Raw genomic sequence first — 22538 nt, forward strand, 5'->3', positions numbered from 1 at the left:
TAAAGTGGTGGGAAGCACTATCGGATACATTTCACGGTAGACAAAACAGACACAACCCACAGAAAACAAAACAAAAATGTGTCTAGGTTACTCCTATATTTTTGTGTTATTTATAAAAGTCTGTAAACATTTTCAATACTTAAAAGCACACAAATAATGTTTTATTTTGTAAATATTTGTTACAGAAACTGGCATTATTGTAAATAGAGTCTGAAAAATACTTATCTTTGTCACCGGTGAAAAGCAGAAAGCAAAAACAAAACAATGTTGAGATTTTACCTTTAAAAATGACCGGTCGTAATCCACAAGTCTGGAGCAGGTTATCAACCACTGTGACAGACTCCCCAGAAGCAAGGGGCGGCAAGGACCCCATAGACAAACATCCTGATGCCCCACTATCCGCTGAGGACAAACACAAGCACACTTACAATATTATAGCTGACATAGTAAAAAGTAGTCTAACAGCACACACAGATATTCCACCGTCCCCAAAAGTATCACAAGACTACATCTCTTAGTTCAGTGGTTCCTAACCTGGAGTGCATCAAAGTTTGCAAGAGGCAAATTGGAACTTATATGCTCTGAGGTTAAATATGAATGCAAAAAAACTTTCATTTTTATGGGTGCTCCAACCAAGCCGACTGAAATATTTGCATTAAAACAAGAAAACAGATAATTGGCATTGGGTTGCATTTTATATCAATTTGACATTAGCAAATAAGTATGTTGGGGACAAAAGGTTGGGAACCACTGTCTTTGGTAATACTTTTTTTAAATAATGTAGCTTTTTTGAGTGTTTGCTCAGTGTTCTCCAGAGAAAATCAGAAGAACACTCTGTTCAGGTTTGATGAAGAGCTAACATATCTGTAATTATAAAGGCCTCTTTGGCAGAGTGTGTGCTGAAGTCAGATCACATCATATTTTTGGCACTCAGATACAGGGGTGTACATAGCCCTGGAGTTTTGAGTTATAACCTCAAATGTTTTTTGTTTTTTTTCTCTAGTCTTAAGCCTTCTAGCCATTAGGCCTCCCAATGTTGCATAATGTATTATATCGCATCTATATCGCCACTAATTGCTAATTTAATGAAAAATTAAATAGGCTTCCTACATTATTATAACAAAAACTATATAATATCTAACGGTATCCCTGGTGAATAGTTCAAATGTAGAAGCGAAAATACTGTGTCTGAATGAAACCCAAATATTGATGTTCACTGACCTTTTAATATTCTTAAATTGCACTTTAGGAAATACCCCCCCCCCCCCCCCCCCCCCCACAACCCCCACCATGACTCTGGGTTAAGCCTCTAAAGTCCCTAAATCCTACATGTACCCTTATTAACAAGGAGAGATTCATTCACAACACAGTAAGTACAGTGGCTTTTATATCAGTAGATATCAGTGTGTCTACCTGATTTAGTGCCATTGGTCGTGCTGTTGGCAGCAGGTCTGGGGGTGACTTCTGTAGGAGCAGAGGATTCTGGGGACCATCCCTTGTGCCTTTTTTTGGGGGGCCCAGAATTTGCCATGGAGCCTTGAAAAGTAGCATAACTGGTCAATAGGATTAACAGAGAAGTTGCAGAGAACATCCAACCACCCATCTATTCTGTTATATAACATTGCCAAGCTCAAAGTTTACTCTGCCAAACTTTTCTTTTTTCTTACGTAATTGTAAATCCAAAAACAATAGAATGTAAATTCACTTTAAAAGCAGGTTTTGGTGTCATAGGAAGTGATTATTATGTTATACATTAACCAGACTGTAAACGTGAGCGCATGTGTCCCTTGATATGCAAAGAGAAACAGAAAAGAAGGGGAGATGTGTTAAGTCCTAATGAAAACCAAAGCATCAGGAAGGAAGTCTCACATTTTACAACGCAGACAGAGAGCAGGAGAGAGAAGGGAAGAGACTTTACAGCAGCACTTTATGGAGGTGATCATGGAGTCAGAGTGCTGAAAGAAAAGAGAGGGATCTTTTACTGCCCCAAATGCTGAATAATGACAGACACCAACAACAAAAGAGGAGGAGGAAAGGGCCTAGACAATACAGCTACCTCTTTTTAAAGCATTTAAACATTTCAAAAGGGGAGCTCTCTTTCACTGGAGGTGTGAAGTCTAGAGGGGGGATTCGTTTAGGGACCGCCCTTTTAAAATTGAGGTTTCCTTTTTCTCAGATCCAAGCTTGAAATATAAACACTGAGTGAATAGTAGGTGCTTTCGCACCAGAGAATCCTTTACATAGTTCCTAGGACTCTTGGCGGAATTCACTTTTCGGCATGTTCGCACCGCAGGAACTAGGAACCTATTTAGTTCTAGGAAGTCAATTTGGGGGAACTAATTTAGCTCCTACTCAAGGGAGGGTCTAAAACAGTTCTATAGGAACTACCAGTGACGCAGTGTACGCTGATTGGCCAAACGCACACGAAACACCGGCTACCCGGCATTTTTAAAAAGCCATATAAAAATATTTACTCCACGAACATGTAAAACCGTGTTAACAGCATTTACCTGTTGTCTGCAGCGTTGTGTGCTTTTCTCAGCCTTGATGATAACACTACAAGTTGTCATAGGAGATTTAGTCAGATTTTCATGCTCTTTCAATCGCATAAATTGTGCGTTTACATTTTTTTGTTTGTATGTTTGTAAATGCCGCGAATAAAGATGTCGCAACCGGCCGCTTCAGAGTTCCTGCTGCCGGTACGAATGCAACCAGGAAAACGGCTGGAGGGAGAAACTGGTTCTCTAAGAACGACCCTGCTGGACCCTTCCGACACTTCGAACCTTCCTAGAACTACGCGGTGCGAATGCTCCTAATGACTACAAGAGTGCAGGATTACCTATTACTGTGGGCCTTCCAGGATCATTGGCCACTATTCCAGGCTGTGCCATAGGCTGCTGGAGTCCAGGAACATGACTGCCATTGGTTAAGGGAGGGGAACCCTCAGATATATGGAGATGGGTGTTTAGATCTGTGCAATGGTGACAGGATAATCATATATCAGTTTAAACACAAAAGAGATTCTATACTTGAAAAAAAGTGAATAATCATTGAACATTCTGAATTTAGTAAGAAGACAGACGGTTAATGTCTTTGCAACCTATTCTTAACACACTGTGTGTTTCCTACCTGCATGATTAATTGTGTTTAAGGCCATGTGTCCGGAACTGGGAAGCAGGTCAGTGGGTCCATGCCCTGATTGTTCCTCTGGTCCAGCAGCTGCATTGCAGACTGCATGTCTCATTCGGCTGTCTGCACATAACATGAGGAAAAAATCCTTAAACCACAGTAAAACAATCCTTAGCATAAACACTGAACACTGAATAGTCTGCATTTTTGCTTGGGAAATTAAATAAATTGAAAAAAATAGACTGACATTAAAGAATTTCAAACTTTGGAGCCACATTACACCAGATTATATAATAACTATCAAGATAAGTTGAACAATATTAGTGTCCACAACACATCAACAAAAGTTAACATTTTGTTTATAAACATATGCTGCAGTTATGTCCCCTTTCAATTTAAATGCTCATTTTAAGTGGATTCTGACTTGGCTGTTATTTTGATTGTTCATCATCTGGAAGCGTTTTCTTTTGTGGAGCATGTAATGCTCTATAAATATGCGCAAACACTGCCAAAGCTCTTCTGCCTAATTTTGACATGTCTCCATGGTAGCAGTGAGCTTAACTAGGTGTGCTAGCCATCTGGACTGTCAGTCTGAGAAGGCAAGCACTGCTGAATGGGTCAAGCTGACCCAGGATGCGGAACAGTGTTAAGTTAACCTTCCTACTAGTCACTGGTTGTCAATATTCCACCAGAGAAGCATTGCTGATGCTATACGTTTGTAAAGTAGGATGCCCATTTGAACGAACTGTAGAATGGTATCTTCATTGACTAAAAATTACTGTGCAATCTCACCTATTCCTTTCCAGCAGATTGGTGGTCCCTTGACCAGAATGCCCTGTGCATTTCTGAGCAGGTGGTACTTTAAGTGCTTCTGCTTTTTAGGCTGTGTGGTGAGCTTCAGGTTGATGTGATTGGCAAACTCAGTGAAGTAGCGGAAGCCCTTCTCTCTGCAGCCCATGCAGTTCCCTGAGAAACCTGCAACAGACAAGACATTCGGTGAATATCTGCTTTCTTTTATGTATGTCGTTGAGTGCCCAGATGTTGTCTACATTCCTTGAACAGTTACCTCAAATAGAGACATAGTACAGACATAGGTAACCAGCTGAGCACCCAGTTTCCATTGCCACAAACCATCACCGTGGGCAAGGGTGCTGACCTGAGTTGAGGGCCATTGAAACCCAAATTAAAGAACTTAAAATGTCCTGATAAAATGAGCTAATTTAGTTCCCCCAAATGGAGTTCCTAGAACTAAAACCATTCCTAGTTTCTGCGGTGCGAACACGGCAAAAGTGGGTACTTTCGCCAATAGTTCTAGGAACTCTGAAAAGGTTTCTCCAGTGCGAAAGCACCTAAAAAGTAATTAGCTGGTTAAGAGCTAATTGTTGATGAAAGTTGTTGAGCAAACCCAAAGGTTATTGAGCAAACCCAAGTTTGACACAGCTGTCATAACAAATGTCAAATGTCTCTAGCACTCACTCAGAACACTTTAGTAACTATTCATAATACCCTGGCCCAATAACACACTGCCTAGAAACCACTTTGAACGGTCTAGAAACTGCATAGCAACAACCATATCGGTCTGTCTGTTCCTCTTTCGATTACTCTCGGTCTAGCAAACCAACAACAATACTGTAACACTTAGAACATTGTAACAACTAATGTTGTCATGATAGTGGAATTTCTATACGATACCTTGAAAAATATCGATATTCAATACCATTTTTGTATGTGTTCGGTGTGCATTTGTGGTATGCGTGAACTGCTGTCAGAGAGAAGAGATAGCAAAAAGCGCAGCTGATATCGGTGTACCAATACTGCAAATAAGAGTATTGAAACTGTAAGTAATAAAAAATCTATATTTTTAACAACACTAGAAACAACTATATAGTAACAACCCAGAACAACCCACCAACAACCTAGCAATCATCCTATTTAATCTAGCAACTGTCTATCTAGTTACACTATTGCATCCACCTCTCTAGCAACTACCTAGAACACCTTAACAACCATCTATCAATGCCTCAGCAACCACCTAAAACAACCTAACAACCCTCTAGATATGTCTTGTAACTGCCTAGATAACCCTATTAATTATGCAGAACACCCTAGCAACTGCCTAGCAACCATCTAGCAATGCCATGTCTGTGTTTTTTCTCTAGCTGTCTTTCTATCAAGCTGCTTATATGAGGGTCACAGAAACCCAAATTAAAGATCCACAAATGTCTCTCTGACAAATGGAAATGTGGTCTCTTGAAGTTAGTGTACCCTGACTCAAATCAGAGCTTTGCCATTTTCTACCTCTCTTTCTCAATCTGGCTCTTTTTTTTTTTTTGTAATGCAGGGAATAAAAATACTGGTGCATCAGGTTCAGTGTGTCTTACCTAAAAGTGCATTACGTCCACATTCATCGGGGAGAAAGCGCAGGTCCACCGCACACACCAGAATGTGATCAGGCACGCTGGGGGATTTCGCTCCGACGAGTAGAAACCCAGGAGGGACTTCCAAAGACTCGGTGGCCATGGACGAGAGCCGAAGGTCTTTACCCGCCTGACAGAACCCTGAAATGCAAAAGTTTGCACCAGGGCACACAGTGACTTGACCGTACTGAATCACATAATCTGAATAGCTTTAAATGCACTGACGTACAGCTAAAATAGTCAATATTTATCTGTTCTGTTACATATGGCTCATCTGATCTCACCATCTGTAGTACAGGATCCCTCTGGTGGAGGCTTCATCTGATATGGGATTGGAGGGCTGTTTGACTCTGAGCCATCCTCTTCATCATCATCCTCATCCCCCCGACCTGTAAATAATAATTTAAAACGAAAAAACAAATTAAAACAATGATAATAAAATATATCAAAATAAATAATAAAATAAATATAAATAAAAATGTAAAAAATTAAAATAAACATGGAAGTGCTTGTATGACTTGATGCTGTCACCTCAATTCTGGTTAGGGGACATATAAGATACTCAAAACAAACAAAAAAAATTAATTACAGAAAGTGTGATACCACAGAATAGAGAGTAAAAGCTCACCTTCATGAGAATAAGGCCTTTGCTCTGCTTCCAGGTACAGCTGAGAGAACACAGGTCTGGGCACCACTGTGTTGGAGCGCAGTGACGCCTCTATGGAGTTGTGCAGCACCTCCTCAAACCGTGTGCTCTGAAGGGGTCCTGTATATGAATTCCCCATGACCTTTAATAGAATGAAGATAATTTGTTATAACAAATTAAAAAGGAAATGTGAATTTTCTCATTTACTTATTATAAACAAGTAATGTTTTGCACTGTATGTAAGCATTCTCTATTAAAAGTCTTTATAAAGTTTATAGACATCAAATGTACATTATTTCTGTAAAATTTTATTACACAAATTAAATGTGTAGTAAATTTGTGTAAAATAATTATTAGAATGTAAATTAATGTAAAATAAATTTTGAAAGAAAATACAAATAATATATTTGTCTGATACTTATAATATTGTTAATAAAAATTATTTTTTATTAAAAAACATAAAGGTTAATTAATCATATTTGATTGTGGGACCAATGAAAAAAACAGGAATCATATTGTGCATTAACAAGATAAATTATTACGATTACTTAGTATTTCAATGACTATTATCCTGACTATGACTGTTATTAAAGGAACAGCTGTAACACAGAGGTTATTCGAGGACGTGATTTTGACTGCACACAAACATGCCACTCTGACTGTGGAGCCTGAAGTCAGCTCATATAAGCTGATTTGATGTCAGTGACTCATCAGACAATCAACCTCTCTCTCTGTGGTCAGTAAATATGATTGCCACAGAACAAGACCGAGCTCAAATCATTTCCAACAGTTTCCAGTTTCCCAAGAGGAAGAAAAACTGTGTTTTTTTTGTAGGGTGTCCAATTTGCAATCTCATAAAGTCACCATGATCCAGTGTCAGGGCGTCCTGACCCAGACAGAGAGAGAGAGAGAGAGAGAGAGAGAGAGAGAGCAAGTGAATGAGAATGGCCTACCTCCATTAATAAACAAAGTTAGAAACTGGAAAAGGCTGCACTCACAGGATGAATAATGCCTTTTATAGATTTACCCTTTTCATCAGAACATGTAAGGAACAAACTGTAAGTTCCAGAAAATCAAGACATATGCCCTAGTTTTTTTTTTAACACCAACAAATTGCTATTTTTAAGTTTATTCAGTTCACAAAACTGACTGATCTGGGAAACGTTTCCCAAAAGCAATGTAAGCCGAAGTAGATCATAGCCACAGTTGGTGCTAAAGATTTATACAACCTATTAAAGGTGTAGTCACATTAGTGAAATTTCAGCAAAACTTTGCAGGTAAAACAATGCACTGGGGATGCATGAAGCATTGCTCAAACAGAAGTCATTTTCAAACCAAACAGCTTTCTGATTGTCAACCGGGCAAAATTTGTGTGACCAACTTACTAACAAAATCTGCATGGGAAATTTTTTTGTCCTTATGCGAAACTCAAAATGTGTGGCTTTCTACGGAATCGACTGGATTTTGTCAGTGAAATTTCACAGAGCAATGGTAAATGTGATTCATTGTGAGTTCAGTTCACAGATTTGATTCAATCACAATGGTTAACAGCTCACATAAAGAGATTATCAGTAAATAATGAAGTAAAATTCAGTGTTAAATCACAAAACACCATTGTACGAATTCAAAACAACATGAAAAATTTGAGTATTAGTTTGGATCTATTTTTATGGTGTGTTTGAATCCTTTTTTGAAGGTTGGAAGCTTTGGTCCGGATTCATTGCAACTGTATGGAAAAGGACAACCAGCAAAGTCTTTACGTTTTGGGTAAGTTGCTCAAAAAAGTATTCCACTACAAATTACTAATTACTTCTTTAAAATTGTAATTTGATTACATTACTGATTACTGCATTTAAAATGTAATTGTATTAATAATCACTCAGATCACTCAGGTCTTCAAATCAGAGACTCTTGTCGATTCTCAAGTCAAGGTTGAAATGTAGAGCTGCCTTCTGACTTTGGTATGATTTGCCCATCTCGATTAGACTGGCATCATCTTTATCTGTTTTTGAATCAGTTAAATCAAGTTAAAAACTTTTCTGTTTGATAAATAATACTTTAAGCATTTTCTATTGTATAGTACTGTTTTTATTATGCTGAAGCTCTTTTACAATTTGAATTAATTAGTTTCTGTCTTGTATCGTTTTATTCTTGTTGTTTGTGGTTTTAGTTATTGTAAAGCACATTGGTCAACGCCGATTGTTTTTAATCGTGCTATATAAATAAATTGTCATTGTCATAATAATTACTTTACTTTTAAAGTTACTTTCAAGTTTACTTTGCTTTTCAAGTTGTCAAACCTAAAAAATGCGCTACAAAGTGAAACTCGTAGTTCTTTCAGTAATTTGAAAAATTACATAGCCTAAGTATCAGAACAGCAACTTGAACGATCACTTGCATTTTTTTCCTGATAACAGCTAAAATAATTTTTGATCATACAGATAAGGGTAATACATCATTTGAAACGGTAAAATGTCTTTATTTGTATACACTCGCAATACCAACAAAATATTGTGCTTTTGTAAAATAAAGAAATCAAATAGGGTGCGCTTTCTGCAGTCTCAGTCTCCGCGAATATCTTCCTGAAATGCGTCACTAAAATGAACGAAAACTCAGCAAATACTTGACACACAGACATGAGAAATATATCTAAAGAAAGCTTGAAGTGCTATTTTTAAATGAAGTAAGTCATGTCGAAAACAAATATTCTCTGATAAAGTAATTTGTTTGAAACCAACATGAGGTACAGTCTTTCCCATCGGAGTTCATCATCTGTAATTTGGTCACATCCACACACATCACGCGCATATTCGATAATCATCCACGTGAAACCAGGCTTGAGATGCGCAAACATGTAAACGCCCACATCACCTCCATAAACTAAGCTTTAAGATTCATCAAGTTCATCTAGGCTACTGTTGCTACTTCATATTTTTAACATTGCATTTGTAACTTAACGTAATTTTATTGACATTAGGAACTGTAATCAAATTACATAAATTGAAAGTGCAATGCATTACATTACTGTGTTATCAGGAAAAGTTAGTGTAACGCGTTATACCCAAATCTGGTCTTCACAATGTTTTTGTGTTCCAAAAAAGAAAGAAAGCCTTACAAGTTTGAAACAGCACGAGTGAAGACAGAATTTCCAAATTTGGAAGAACTATTCCTTTAACGTCTGCTTTTATTTTAGGTATTGAACACCCAACCGTGTGAATGGCAGCACACTGAAGCCACTAATGAAAAAAGCTCTAGGGCAGAAAAAAAGCCCCTTGGACATAATCCCCTCGCTTTTAAATGCTCTCTGCCATATGCTCCTTCTTTCAGTCCCATCACTCGTCCCACACACTGGGAATTCACAACACTGCAACACCCTAAAACAATGAAGAAGACCAGCAACATGTCATATAAACAACAACCATTACCACCAATAAAACTTTTATAGCCAGAAAGTGAAATTCACGCGCTCTCGTAATATTACAAGCCAGAATCTCTGGGGTCTCATGACAAAACACCAACCTTTTTTGATTTGTTTGGGCATTTTGAGCTACTCAGGAGCCCTGCCATGACCAAAAAACATTAGCATTTTATGCTGAGGGGGAGAATAGGCAATTAAATCAACAAATGCTAAGGCAGACAGGCTCTGCAGATAGTCAAGGAGATAAAGAGCAAGACGTGATAGCAGCGAGGACGTTCAACAGCCCCATCCTCCCAGACAGAGCTTCCTTACAGGGAGGTGACGAGGTCTTTCATCATTCCCGGACTCCCCCCTGGGATAACATCACCCAACTATTGTGTCTCCGTTTATGGCCTTCTCTCTTACAGACAATCCCATCTCTCTCTCTGTCTCTCTTACCTACACATCTTTCTGACACTCTTTACGCTACACTTCAAATGATGAAGAATTAGCTACAAAATATCACAATTGAGACACATTTGTCCCCACAATTTTAGATCACACTGGCCCACCAAATGCCAATAGGGTTACTGACCTAACAAAAGCCAACTGCTGGACATCAAAAAGTGACAGTAAAAATGTTCATAATGTTACAGAATATTTCTATTTTAAATAAATGCCGTTCTTTTGAACTTTCTATTCATCAAAGAATCCTGAAAACATTGTAACACAGTTTCACAGAGATATTAAGCGGCACAACTGTTTTCAACATTGATAATAATAATAATAATGTTTCTTGAGCACCAAATCAACATATTAGAATGATTTCTGAAGGATCATGTGACACTAAAGACTAGAGAAAATTCAGCTTTTCCATCACAGGAATTAATTACAATTTAAAAAATATTAAAACAAACAGCCATCATTTTAAATTGTAATAATATCTCACAATATTACTGTTATTATTACAATATTACTAATAATGTACATAATATTACTGTAATTTTGATCAAATAGATGTGGCCTTGGTGAGCATAAGAGACTTCTTTCAAATACTAATTAAAAATTCTTACTGACGCCAAACATTTGAATGTTAGTGTACAATTAAATATGCAATTGTATTTACTATTCTAGCAGATTTTAACTGTGGTAATTTTTGCAGAAGATATTCTTACCTTTTATAATTTTTCATAAAGATCTAAAATTTCACTTTTATAACAATCACAAAATCTATTTCAGAAAATTGCAGTTCAACAGGTAAGGAGATTTACATAGAAATGACAGTGGTGCAATCTACATTATAGAGACATTTGGACAAACTCTCTCTAAAAAATGAGCATCTGAAGATTTGAAACAGAAAGTGCTACTTTCACTACCTTTTCTTTCTCTAAAGAGCATGGAAGAAGGGGGTGGATGGCTTTAAAGACTTTTAGCCTTGGGAGTTGTGTGTGTAAGTGGGGGCTGGGGTCATTCCACGCTCCACACATACAATAAAACTGAGCAGACGACCAGCAGAAGAGCTGGAAATGAAGAGGAAACTTATTGAACGTTATTGTTGAGCAGGGAGTGGGTGACACAGCAGGTCTCTCCTTCACCTCTGCCCACTGCGTCTCTCAACCCACACACACACACACTTCTACGTGAAGCCTGCCGCATAACAACAGGCCAAAGGTCAGGGCTGGCAAACAATGTTTGGGCAGTGCTTTGATGTGCTCAGGCATGGTCCAGCCAGAGGCTCAATGGACACAAAGAGGCTGAGAAGGGCAGTCAGATAGCACTGCTCCATTCTTCTCATCACCTTTAGCCTTTGACCTCTGCACCCCTGCAAGAGATCACATTTCAAGGATGGCCAGTTGCATTCAGACAGGTCTTTTTGTCCAATCTTAAGGCTACTGCGGAAATAATTTGTTCATTTTTAGCAGAAAGAAGCATATATATTAGTGAATAAAAATGAAGATAAGCAGTAAGTAACATCTTAGAGCATTGTCACATAGTGATGGACAAGCACAGAGGACCTGTTCTAAATAAGTTATCATTACAGCTACACTTCCACCATTTCTACAAAGTCAACAGCGTCAACTGTGATATGTGCAGAAAATACCACTCTGGCCCTGAATGTTGTGAACATTGCTTCACAGAGCACCAAAAACTAAGCTGACCAGTGTCTTAATAACAGATATATGTCATCTCTTGACAGCTGAAGTAAGTGGTCAGTTCTGAGTTTCAAGATGCCCTTTGTTCAGATCAACACCTGAGGCTTGTTACCGATTTCTATAATTACTACTTCAGTTTGACAGATAGTTTGGACTTTTGGAGCCTGAAAAGGCTTTTGTTTTCTTGTGACAGGACTTGTGAGGAAAAAAGGCTATCTCCATCCAAATGACTGAGGTTGTTTTCTTCTCAGTGGTTTTTGGCTTTTGAAACACACTCTCATGGTAATTTGTAACTTTGGTGAAATGGTGGCTAATTTGAATGAATGTGTAAGATCTCATTAGTATATTTTTGTATGATTACACTGACAGATTAGGGGTGGACATTCATGGCACTTTCATATAAAATTCATGCGAAATCATCACCTCATCATGTTTTTAAGCGTTCTCATTTTATCGGGTTGGCTTTTGTGGAAAACTAGAAAGAGGATCAACATCACACTGAATCAATTTACCAATCAAGTATAAGAAAGCTTCATACATCATAGAATTATCTGTGAAATAATAATGACAATACACTAAAAATAGTACTTTAAAGCAAATGGTGGTGCTTTTACAGCCATATTTTTAGGAAACTCACTGCAGCAAGCAGTAATGTTTGTCCTTGAGAGAAGCGAAGAGATAAAATGTTTGTTTTGGAATGCATGGAAACAGCAGACTTTCCTATATATTTATATTTAATATACTATAGATCATGCAATGACACTAAATGTAAACACATTCTTACCTTTAATTCGCTAGGAATGCACTCAGATATTCCAGGGGAAATTCATGTACATATCTCCGAGATGCGCTATTCAGTTGCCTCTGTGAGCACGAGCAGTCAGCCCTGCTGTGGAAATGCCGCTGGCCGCGTGCGTCTGTCAGCGGACTGCAAGAAGGGGGCGTAACTTGTAGCAGGGGGCGTAACTTAAAGTTGTCCAAATCACACAGAACCACGCGAGATGTCAACACGAGATGTTGTTGGCAATATGGCTGCTTGTACAACGGTGAGAATATTTTTTCCTAAATAACTGTCTAAATTTAAGTGTGTAAGTCATTTTCAAACAGTGGTATTGTTTCTGTAAATTAGTTAATAATCTATTAAAACTAAGGTGTAAAGTAAGCGATATAAGCAAATGTGTAAAGGCTAAAATTCATGTCTGGGTTGTTTAACTGAAAGAAACTTGGACTGACTGATTGTTTTGTCTCAAGAAAGATATACATCAGTAGTGTTTTTAGTTTATAAAAGCTACTTAATTGAAATATGGCCTACTCCTGACTTAATTTAAACCCTGTCTGTGAAACCAGGCTTAAATAATATAGTATATTTGTGGTTTTGCTATAAAAACACGTTTTTATTATGTATAGCTAACAGGGGAGCTCCAGCAAGTGTCTCCAAAGTGGATTTACATAAACCATATATTCATCTTAAAGACGATTGCTAGGAAACACTTTTAATAAATATTGCATATGAGCACATCTGAGTGAGTGATGTATTTGTGTTATTATGTAGAATTCACTGTTGTCAGTACTGCTTTAGATGAATGTAAGTAATGTAAATATAAACACATACATGAAGTTACTAAACAAGTTATCGCTTTTATTTGTCTATTAGTATTGTTGATAAACTGAGGAGCATTTGTGTTGGGTAAAATGTGAGTTAAATCAGCATCTACCTCAAGATGTAAATGCAGGATTGAGCAGATATATCACAGAGATGACTGACTCTTGTCTGGATGTTACAGGGACAGATGAGACACGCGTGTGTTTATCTGACGAAGAGTGACTGATGAAGGAATGCTGCCATCAAAGGCTCTCAGTGAGTATACTAATGAAATGAATTAAACATCTTTTAAATCTTAAGTTGTAGGTTATTTTAATTATTGTAATTTCAAACAGAGTTATTACAGCACTTTTCTTATGCTTGATTCCTGTGCCTTTGCTGCAGATCTTCTGTGGTGGAGCAGGACCTGCAAGCATTTGTGAGAGAAAAAGGCGGAAAACCTGAAACAAAAATATAAAGTATGATCATTTTGTTACCTCTAATACAGAAATCAAATGACACTGCTGTTAAAATGGCTGCTTTTGTATTGTGTTTGTGCATTTTTGTAGGATCTGAAATGTCCACAGACTGGTGTGTGCAGCGAGGATGGAGAGTGCACAGCAGCATCCTGGAAATGGTCCAGTGCCATGGATGAGACGCTCCATCACTCCACCTGCCTTTACTGCCTCATCTGAGCCAGATGTTGCTGTGGTCTCTTCATCCTCAGTGACCCCAGACCCAGAAAGAGCATCTAGAGAAAGACCAAAAGACACTGAGGATGTGATTTTGGTCAAGTTGGTTCAGCTGAAGCCTGACTTTCAGAAGCTTTAAAAGCATCATTAAAAAAAATGTCATGAAGCTTTTATCCAAAGTGATTTATAGTGCTCTTATTACAGGGACCCACAATCCCCTGGAGAAAAGAGCATTGCTCAAGGACACACTGGTGGTTGTGAACCAGTAACCTTTTGCTAACCAGTTCAGTGGTTTAGCCCACTACAAAAGTAATAAAGCTACAACAAAAATGTATATGTAATTGTAAACATGAAATGAAATTTGGCAAGAAATGGAAAGCTGACAACATGAATTGTAAAATGTTTAACTCTGTTTAAATGTTTTACAGGTAGTCGTGCTAATGGAGAACAGGCACATGCATGTTTGAAGCAGACACAGTGGCATCCAGAATGTCCCGCACGTTTTCTCCTGCTCTTGCCTCAAAGTTGTGTGGTTCAGGGGTGTCATGATGGTCTTCCTCACCCTTTGGCTCAACGATGTCCCCATTGAGAAGCACAGTGCAGCAGCAGAATTGGCACAGCTGTGTTGAGATGGCAGTAGGATGTGGGTTCAGTCTGTAAATACGTGATTGTTAAAACAGTAAGTTTGAACGAAGCTTTGTTTTATCTGTTGTTGACTTGTATATGTATGTATTTATTGTGATGCTTTTATTCATACTTTTATTCATGTTTCTTATTGTCAGTAAATAAAATATAAATATTTTATTCATGCATTAATTGCATTTATGGCCATTTTACACACATTTTGCATAAAGAAAAAAGGTATATCGACTCATTCTGTTATAACATCGTTGAGAATCATCTTTATACAAAGTTTGGTAAAATAAATCAATAAATAAAATCTTAAAATAAAAATATATTGGATTATTTAAAAAAACTATTGTTTTGCCTGTGCATGTTCATTCATGTCTTTTTATTATTTTTTTATTTTTTTTAAGAAATTGAGTCCCGATGTCCTCTAACGAGGACATAACATAACTTATTAATGAAATATCATTTTTTATTTATTTATTTCATTATTCTAAATGCACTAAACAATTTAAAGACATGAAAAAAAAAAAACTTTTTTTCTCGGATCTTAAGAGGTTAAGGATAAAACTGTGGATTGCATTAGTGGGTTAAAAAATGTAAGGCACTTAAATCAACCCAAAATCTATTGGCTATACTACAATCACAAAATAAATGTGCAGCTGTTTCTTCAACAAGTCCACAAAATGGGCAAGTTTCATCAATATCAAGCTATTACGGATGGATTAATTAAACCTGTCGCTCATATCTTTTAAGTGGTTGCGCTTGTAATAATGATAACGTAAACATATTTAGGCGGATGTTGTCCAAATCGCTTTCATACTTAACGCATTCAGGCTGTAGAGTACTATTTTAGCACTCATTAAGTAAGTACCTAATTAAGTGCCTACTCAGAGAGTATGCGGTGTAGGACGCAGCCCGACAACATCTCGTTTTGACATCTCGCGTGGTTCTGTGTTCAAGTTACGCCCCCTTCTTGTTACGGCGAACAGGACACCCCTCCCTAGTGTGATGGAATCGCCCCTTCATCCTCTGCCCTGATGATCTCACCCCTTATGTCTCTATAGAGATGGTATCGCCCAACTTAATCGCTTGAGCGGGCTTTGGAAAGGCTTTGAGAGTTTATGGAAACTGCCAGGGCCGGGTTTCTCGATAATGATTGATCTTAGCGCTTAAGAGCGTTTTCTACGAGTAATTTTACGAACGCACTTCGTTATTGTTTCACATGCGTTTCCCAAAAATGCACTTAACACAATCGCACGTGCTTTAAGTGCTACTTATGAGTCGCTGTCCGTTTGTCAAGTGCTGAAATGCCACGTTATAGAATGGCTTGTCATGGTTGCACATGCTTGTTGTGATAGCAATCCATCTAATTTCTGATTTCCGTTTCTTCTTCTACTTGTGTGAACGTGTATTCAACTCGAATAACATAAAAAGTCCTGTAATTTCTTCTTGAGCAAGTTTAAAACAAAAATTAAGTGGAAATGTTGCATTGTTAAAACACTGTATACCTCCAGTCTTGCATAACAAATTCTAACGGTCAGATATTTATATGAAACCTTAATTATTTAAGCAGAATTATTGATCAATTACTTTATCCACACAATTGCTTATTTCACATCTATATAAATAAACAAATAAGTTATGGCTCTTACATTTATTTTGGAAAGGTTTAGCCTAATTATCTTCACCTGATGTGCATTTGCTACTAGGAGAGAAATCTATACAAGCACATACCTAGGGGTGGAAACACTAGCAAAATGGCTGAAACCAAAAAACAAAGAAAAGACATTTTTTAAAAAAGCGGAAATTAATATTATTGTAGAGGAGGTGGAGCGGCAAAAACATATCATTTTCAGCAGGTTTAAGGGCAGTCATACAAATAAAGAAAAACAAAAAATCTGGGACGATATTGCTACAAAACACTGCAACAAGGGGCATTAAAAGATCAGGGGAAGGAGGTCAGGAAGAAGTGGCAGGTGTCAGTCCTCTGTCGTGTGTGTCGTGTTCCCGCCTCTTGTTTCCATATTTGGTTTGTTTCCTGTCCTTGTCTGATGTGATTATTAGTTAATGCTTGTCCAGCCGTGTTTGTCTAATTATCCTGTGTATTTATAGTCCTGTCTGTTCAGTGTAATGTCGTCTGGTTGACTCGTTACCCCTGGTGTTTCCTGTATGTAAGCCTGGCCTTGTTCTGATGGCTATATTAAAGACTATTATTTGAGGTTACGTCCTCGTCTGTGTGTTCCGGTGTCCTCCTCGTGTGTGCATCGTGACAGCAGGACTATTCAAGCCTTGCTAAAAGAAAAAGGGCACTGCAGAGGACAACAATTAATAAAACAGGTGGTGGGCCTAATGACGCCCCCCTTCTTACAGCAGAAGAAGAAACGGCACTGTCAATCCTTGTAACAACTGCCTCCGATGGGATTTGTGGTGGTATTGACCTCCATGGAGGAGTAGGGTTGCGTCAACCTGAACCTAAGCCAGGCCCATCATGCTCACAAGAGCAATCAGGCTCACCTCCTATTGGCAGACCCCTATCTCCCAGTCCTCCCAACAGTCCATCCATTCCCCAGCCTCCATCTTCAATTGTTCAGGCTACAGCCACAACTCCTCAGCGATTTGAAAATGTCTGTGTTGTAGTCAGGACTTAGTGCAGCTGGAGCAAGAGAAACTAGATGTTCTAAAAGACAATCTCTTAAAGAGACCAATGAGATGGACAACAACTTTACTTTAAGAAGCAAATCATTGAACTCAAGAAGGCCAAGCTGGCTTTGGAAGAGAGGAGACTGGCACTGGAGGAGATGAGATTTCCAAGGCCCTCCATTTCAGTGCCAATTATCTTGCCAGATTTGTCAGGTAACATTGTTTAATCGTGACTAATTATGTTTTAATATATGTTGTGCAACATTAACTATTCTTTTCCATATGTAGTTAGGACTAATCCCATTGTGCAATGTCTTTTGCAGATCATGTGGAACAAACCACAAACTTGAATAAATAAAAACTGTTTAAATGCAACCCCCAATGTTTTGATGTTTGTTAAACCACTCAAAGCCTTAACTCGCACTGTGCGAATATATTTTTTTTTTTTATAAATAGTCTTTTGCGATTGTTGCTTGTCACACTGTACGAACATGATCCCCATGTCAGACTGTAGGATCTCAGTTGTCTTAATGTCAGACTGTACGACAGTCAAGACGCGATAAAAACGGACGTACGTTTTTATTTTATTTTACTTTTTTTACAAAAACGGACGTACTCATTTATTGCCCATAGTGAGAAAAGTAAAGTACTCAAGAAGACTTGTCCGGAGTTTTACGTCATCAATACGTGACCCGCGTTCTCTCGCTATAATGGTAGCTAGCAAACAACAGCAACGTGTAGCGTTAGTTTTATTAATTACATGCCTTGATGTGTAAAAAAAAAAAAAAAAGACGACGTGTGTGGAGCAAGTCATGGCTGGGCGAAAGAGGACTTTATGGACTTCCAGTTCTACAGAGCGAACTTGAGGTAACTTTGTTATTCGAGTTTAAACATCCTGCCCCTTAATAAATAAACTAAGTAAACTTTTTACTTTGTACATGTATTGTTTTTACAAATAATGAATGGTTTGAAGTTGTCGCGCTAATTGCGTCATCAAGTTCAGTGCTCCTATTGGTTCTTGGTTTGACGGTCGTCGTAGGAGATGTCACACTGCAGGAAAGTGTCTGAAATCTTCTGACACTGCCAGAATTTAATCGGAGGAAAAAATTGATCGCAACGGCCATTAATCGGCTGTCGGTGAACATGTCAAACCAGCGATCTAGACAACCGATTTTAGCCTAGGATTATAGGAATCTTTTAGGATTTTCAAAATTTGTCTCAGACGACCAAATCGTGGCCAAAATCGCACTGTGTGAGCCGGGCTCACTCTTGCGATCGTTTTTACGATCAGCTTAAGTTTACTTTGCTTTTGGGAAACGCAGCCCAGGTGTGTTTTATAGGCAAGTTTCTACTTTTTACCATAAATACGCAGTTCACAAATGCGTTGCGTCAATACTGTTACTGAAGTAAAACCATGCTCCAAATAAAAACAAAATCAGTGACAGTAACACTGTGATATTTAGTTGTGCTGCGTATTTCTGGACTTTTTTTAGATAATATATTTTTTGCTTTACATGTATAGTGGTCCCATTGTTTTTCATTAACCTTATAAACAGATCCAAGTGTTTGAATATGTAATTTATCGAAATATAGACGTGACAATGGATTGTTGTACAAAAGAGCACGTACACGAACATAATTGTATCCATCAACTCTTTATGGCCATCTGCTGGACAAAGACAGTCACAACACAATTTGTGTTTTAGAGTTCTTTTCTTTTCTACAGTAGCCTAACTGAGACTATAGCATTACCACTTTACAATATAGTTGTTTATTAAAATGAGTAAACATATGAAGTAATATTAAACTTTTTATTATTTTTTTTTATATATATAAAGCGTGTACGTTTAAATAGTTATTCAGTTACAACACTATTTGTTTTTGGGAGATTGGCCAATGTTTTCTTTTTTTCTTTTCCGAACTTCCAAGCTCCCACTATATAACTGAGACTACAGAGTAAAAACTGTCTAATTGAAAGATATACATGAAAGAATAATCATGTATTGTAATTTTATTAATCTGGATTGTGATATTGCTGTGTTAATATACACATGCAGTGAAATGCACCTCAGCATGTGAAACAACCCTGTAAGAAAATAATTGTACTGAAATATAATTTTAAGTTCAAAAAATTATATTTCAGTACAAAACAAAAACAAATTGAGATATGCTGCTTGTCTGCAGATTATTAGATTCTGACCAATTAATCAGAAAGTCAAGTAATCTTCAAGCACATCACATTTCTGAACAATGAGTTTCATGCATTCTCACATGGGCTGCATTTCTTTCCTTAACGCTGACATGTGAAACATGCAAACCCAGGTCTAAACAATGTGTTGTTTTTGAAATCTCCGAAGAGTTGCTCTAACATAACCCTTCACAGAATATGAAGGCCTGTATGAAGTTAATGACTTCTCTCATACGTTCCCTCTTTGCACTCGACCGGTGACAGAATTATTAAATTGACATGAGCATATCACGTAACTGTCAGCCTTCGTGTGCTGCCGCCACCAAATGTTCATTTCTCATTTTTCCCCACAAGTCCCCGTCTTTGGTAATCTGTCATCCTGACGGCTTCTTATTCCCCCACTAAGTGCCCACAGGCGAATGTGACGCTCATTGGTGACAAGAGCATTTTAGGTTGTCATGCACTAATGCAGAAGTTCCCGGGGACCCAACCGGTGTATTCATCTTCATCTGCTTGACTTTGCTCTTTCCGCTGTTGTCATAGCGTTGGTAAATTAAAGATAGCCCCTCCTTCTCCGTGAAGAGCACTGTCAACAATTTACCCAAATGCACCTCATTAGCTGGTCACGCTGCCACTCAACTGCAGATTTAGGCTTTTAATCCAGGTGAGTTATTGTTACTTTGTCATTAACAGGCACTAGAACCTAATGAGAAAACAAGAGCTGGAGCATGGCCAAAAAAGGAGAGCTTGCTGGTGATTCACTGGACCAGACCACACCAGATTCCCCCACCCCAATGGGAGATAATAAGGCCATTTATACGGGTGTCATTGGACAGGAAGCACGACCATATCTGGACTCTGAAGGGCAGATAGTCTTCAGAAGAAAATGTTGGAAGGTGAAAGCTGTTTTTTTCCCTCCAAATAATACATCGGACCTTTTATATGTTTTGTGTGTGTATTTGGCGGTCTCTAGTTGACCAAGAGTGACGTCAACACTGTACAGGGCTTTTTCCTCCCAAAATTACTTAATGTTGCCAACTGTCTAAACTGGCAACACTTTATAATAAGGTTCAAATAAATAAAGTCTTAAATGTAAATGAATAAATATTGTTAATTCATGTTTGTTCTTGATACATTAATTTTAACTTGTACAACTTTATACAGCATTAAAAATGCACTAGTATATGTAAAATTCAAATTTGAAATTTGAATTTTTTAGGAACTAAAAATGAACAACAATTTTACAGCATTTATTAATCTAAGTTACTGTAAAAAAATAAATATTGTTAATTCATGTTTGTTCATAATGCATTAATTTTAACTTGTATAACTTGAAATGTTTAAAATACACTATGTAAAATTAGCATTAATTAATGCATGTATCAGGAACTTAAAATGAACAACAATTTGTACAGCATGCGTTAATCTAGCTTAATGTAAATTATTTAATATTAAAATAATATTAATAAATATTGTTCATTCATGTTTGTTCATAATACAATCATTTTAATTTATACAACTTTAAGTGTTAAAAATGTTTTTGTATAATGTAAAGTAACTTTAACCAAGACTAATAAATGCTAGTTATCATAAAGTATTGCATTAATTATGACTGAAAACTAAATGCTAATGTTAAATATATACTAGAATGTGTAAAACCAGTTAAAGCATTAGGTATCATAAACTAACAATGAACAATAATTTTAACAGCACTTATTCTAGGTTAACGTAAATGAATAAATACAGTGAATTCATATTTATTCAGAATACAATTTTAATTAATACAACTTGAAATATTAAATGTGTATTTGTAAATGTAAAATTAACAATAACCCAAATTGATAAATGCGAGTTATCATAAAGTGATGCATTAATGATATCTCTAAATTAGATAAGGATTGTCTTTTAAAGCGCAAACACTCATATATCTCTATTCCTTTTCTAGAAACCACGCAGACTTTTATAGTGCTGAATGCTGTCTGGTGGGATGCTATCCCTTTAAACGTCTGCCAACGGGACAGGTATTTCTAATTTACGCACAGTGATTACCAAAGTCATTTTAATGAATATCATTGCGATTTTGCAAGCTGTAAAGCATATCATTACCATTAGGCTTTTACACACTAGCCTAACTAGGGATGCGTTCAGCAAAGCCTTAACAAAGTCGTTAAATCCATTTAAAAAGAGCCTTATTTGAGAAGCAATAAAATTTTAAATTATTTTATTACCAAAAGAGTATTTAACAAGTAGCTGATTAAATGCCAAAGGCAGGTTATCCAAGTTTAACCTTCAGAAGAGAAAATGATCAGAGTCTGCCCCTGGCATTGTTGGATAGAAATATCATCCCCCATTATCCCGCCACACCTGAAGTTGCAAATGGCCTTTTGTGGGAGGCAGGGAGGAAAATTATGTGATTCAATTAATGACCGTCTTTATGAGAGTGGAGAAGTGTGGCACATTGTATAGGACAGTATGGAGGGTTGGGGGCTGGAGCAGAGTGTACTGAATACTAGCGGAATCATCTTTAAGATGGATTGCATTTGTGTAATATAAGAATAAATGATGATGACCTCATACGCCTATGCTTATGTGTCATCAAGAGCGTCACAAAACTCGTTCCTTTTTTTATGAAAATTAATTGAGTGAGTAAAACCATAAAGAGGAAACATAAAATGCTTCTAATTATTATTCATAAATTATGATAGTAAATAATTAAATGATGATAATACTATAAAATATTGTATATTTTAACCCATAATTCTACCTGTTTTTGAGTATATGCATGATAAATACAAAATATTTTACAACTAAGTTGCTTGTAATGCCCCTCACGGTTAATTAAAAAGTGTCCTGTGCTTATCTGCATACAAAATACATTTAAACTGTGAAAAATGGAAAATAAACACACAATCATCTATGAAATATGGCTCATACCTTGCTGACCATTCATAATTATTCTTTTAATTATCTGACGTATAATTTGAGTGCTGTGGCTTCTCGGGGTTGCAGATATTAGGCTGTAAATATTAATGGACGGAGGCAATTCACTCACAAGAGGGTTGCA

At 37.2% G+C, this 22538-nt stretch overlaps 1 protein-coding gene and 1 long non-coding RNA gene across 2 annotated transcripts in view; one reads left to right on the plus strand and one right to left on the minus strand.

The window, feature by feature from the left end:
• Positions 1-12653, minus strand: part of LOC306850332 (protein GREB1-like) — a 29682-nt gene extending 17029 nt beyond the window's left edge. The window contains exons 1-9 of the mRNA XM_079385904.1: positions 12527-12653; positions 6175-6334; positions 5831-5935; positions 5511-5687; positions 3922-4104; positions 3130-3252; positions 2840-2971; positions 1414-1536; positions 280-402 (exon numbers count right to left, since the gene is read on the minus strand). Coding sequence (XP_079242030.1) covers positions 280-402; positions 1414-1536; positions 2840-2971; positions 3130-3252; positions 3922-4104; positions 5511-5687; positions 5831-5935; positions 6175-6331 — 1123 coding nt within the window. The 5' untranslated portion in view covers positions 6332-6334; positions 12527-12653. The remainder of the gene's footprint in view (positions 1-279; positions 403-1413; positions 1537-2839; positions 2972-3129; positions 3253-3921; positions 4105-5510; positions 5688-5830; positions 5936-6174; positions 6335-12526) is intronic.
• Positions 12654-12731: 78 nt separating this feature from the next.
• On the plus strand, positions 12732-14826 carry LOC306850782. The gene is made up of 6 exons (XR_013782438.1): positions 12732-12788; positions 13527-13600; positions 13730-13803; positions 13894-14118; positions 14221-14325; positions 14445-14826. It is a non-coding gene; the product is annotated as an uncharacterized lncRNA (long non-coding RNA).
• Positions 14827-22538: the final 7712 nt, after the last annotated feature.

Source organism: Barbus barbus, assembly GCF_936440315.1.
Source record: "Barbus barbus genome assembly, chromosome: 30".
In the NCBI taxonomy this organism is placed as follows: domain Eukaryota; kingdom Metazoa; phylum Chordata; class Actinopteri; order Cypriniformes; family Cyprinidae; genus Barbus; species Barbus barbus.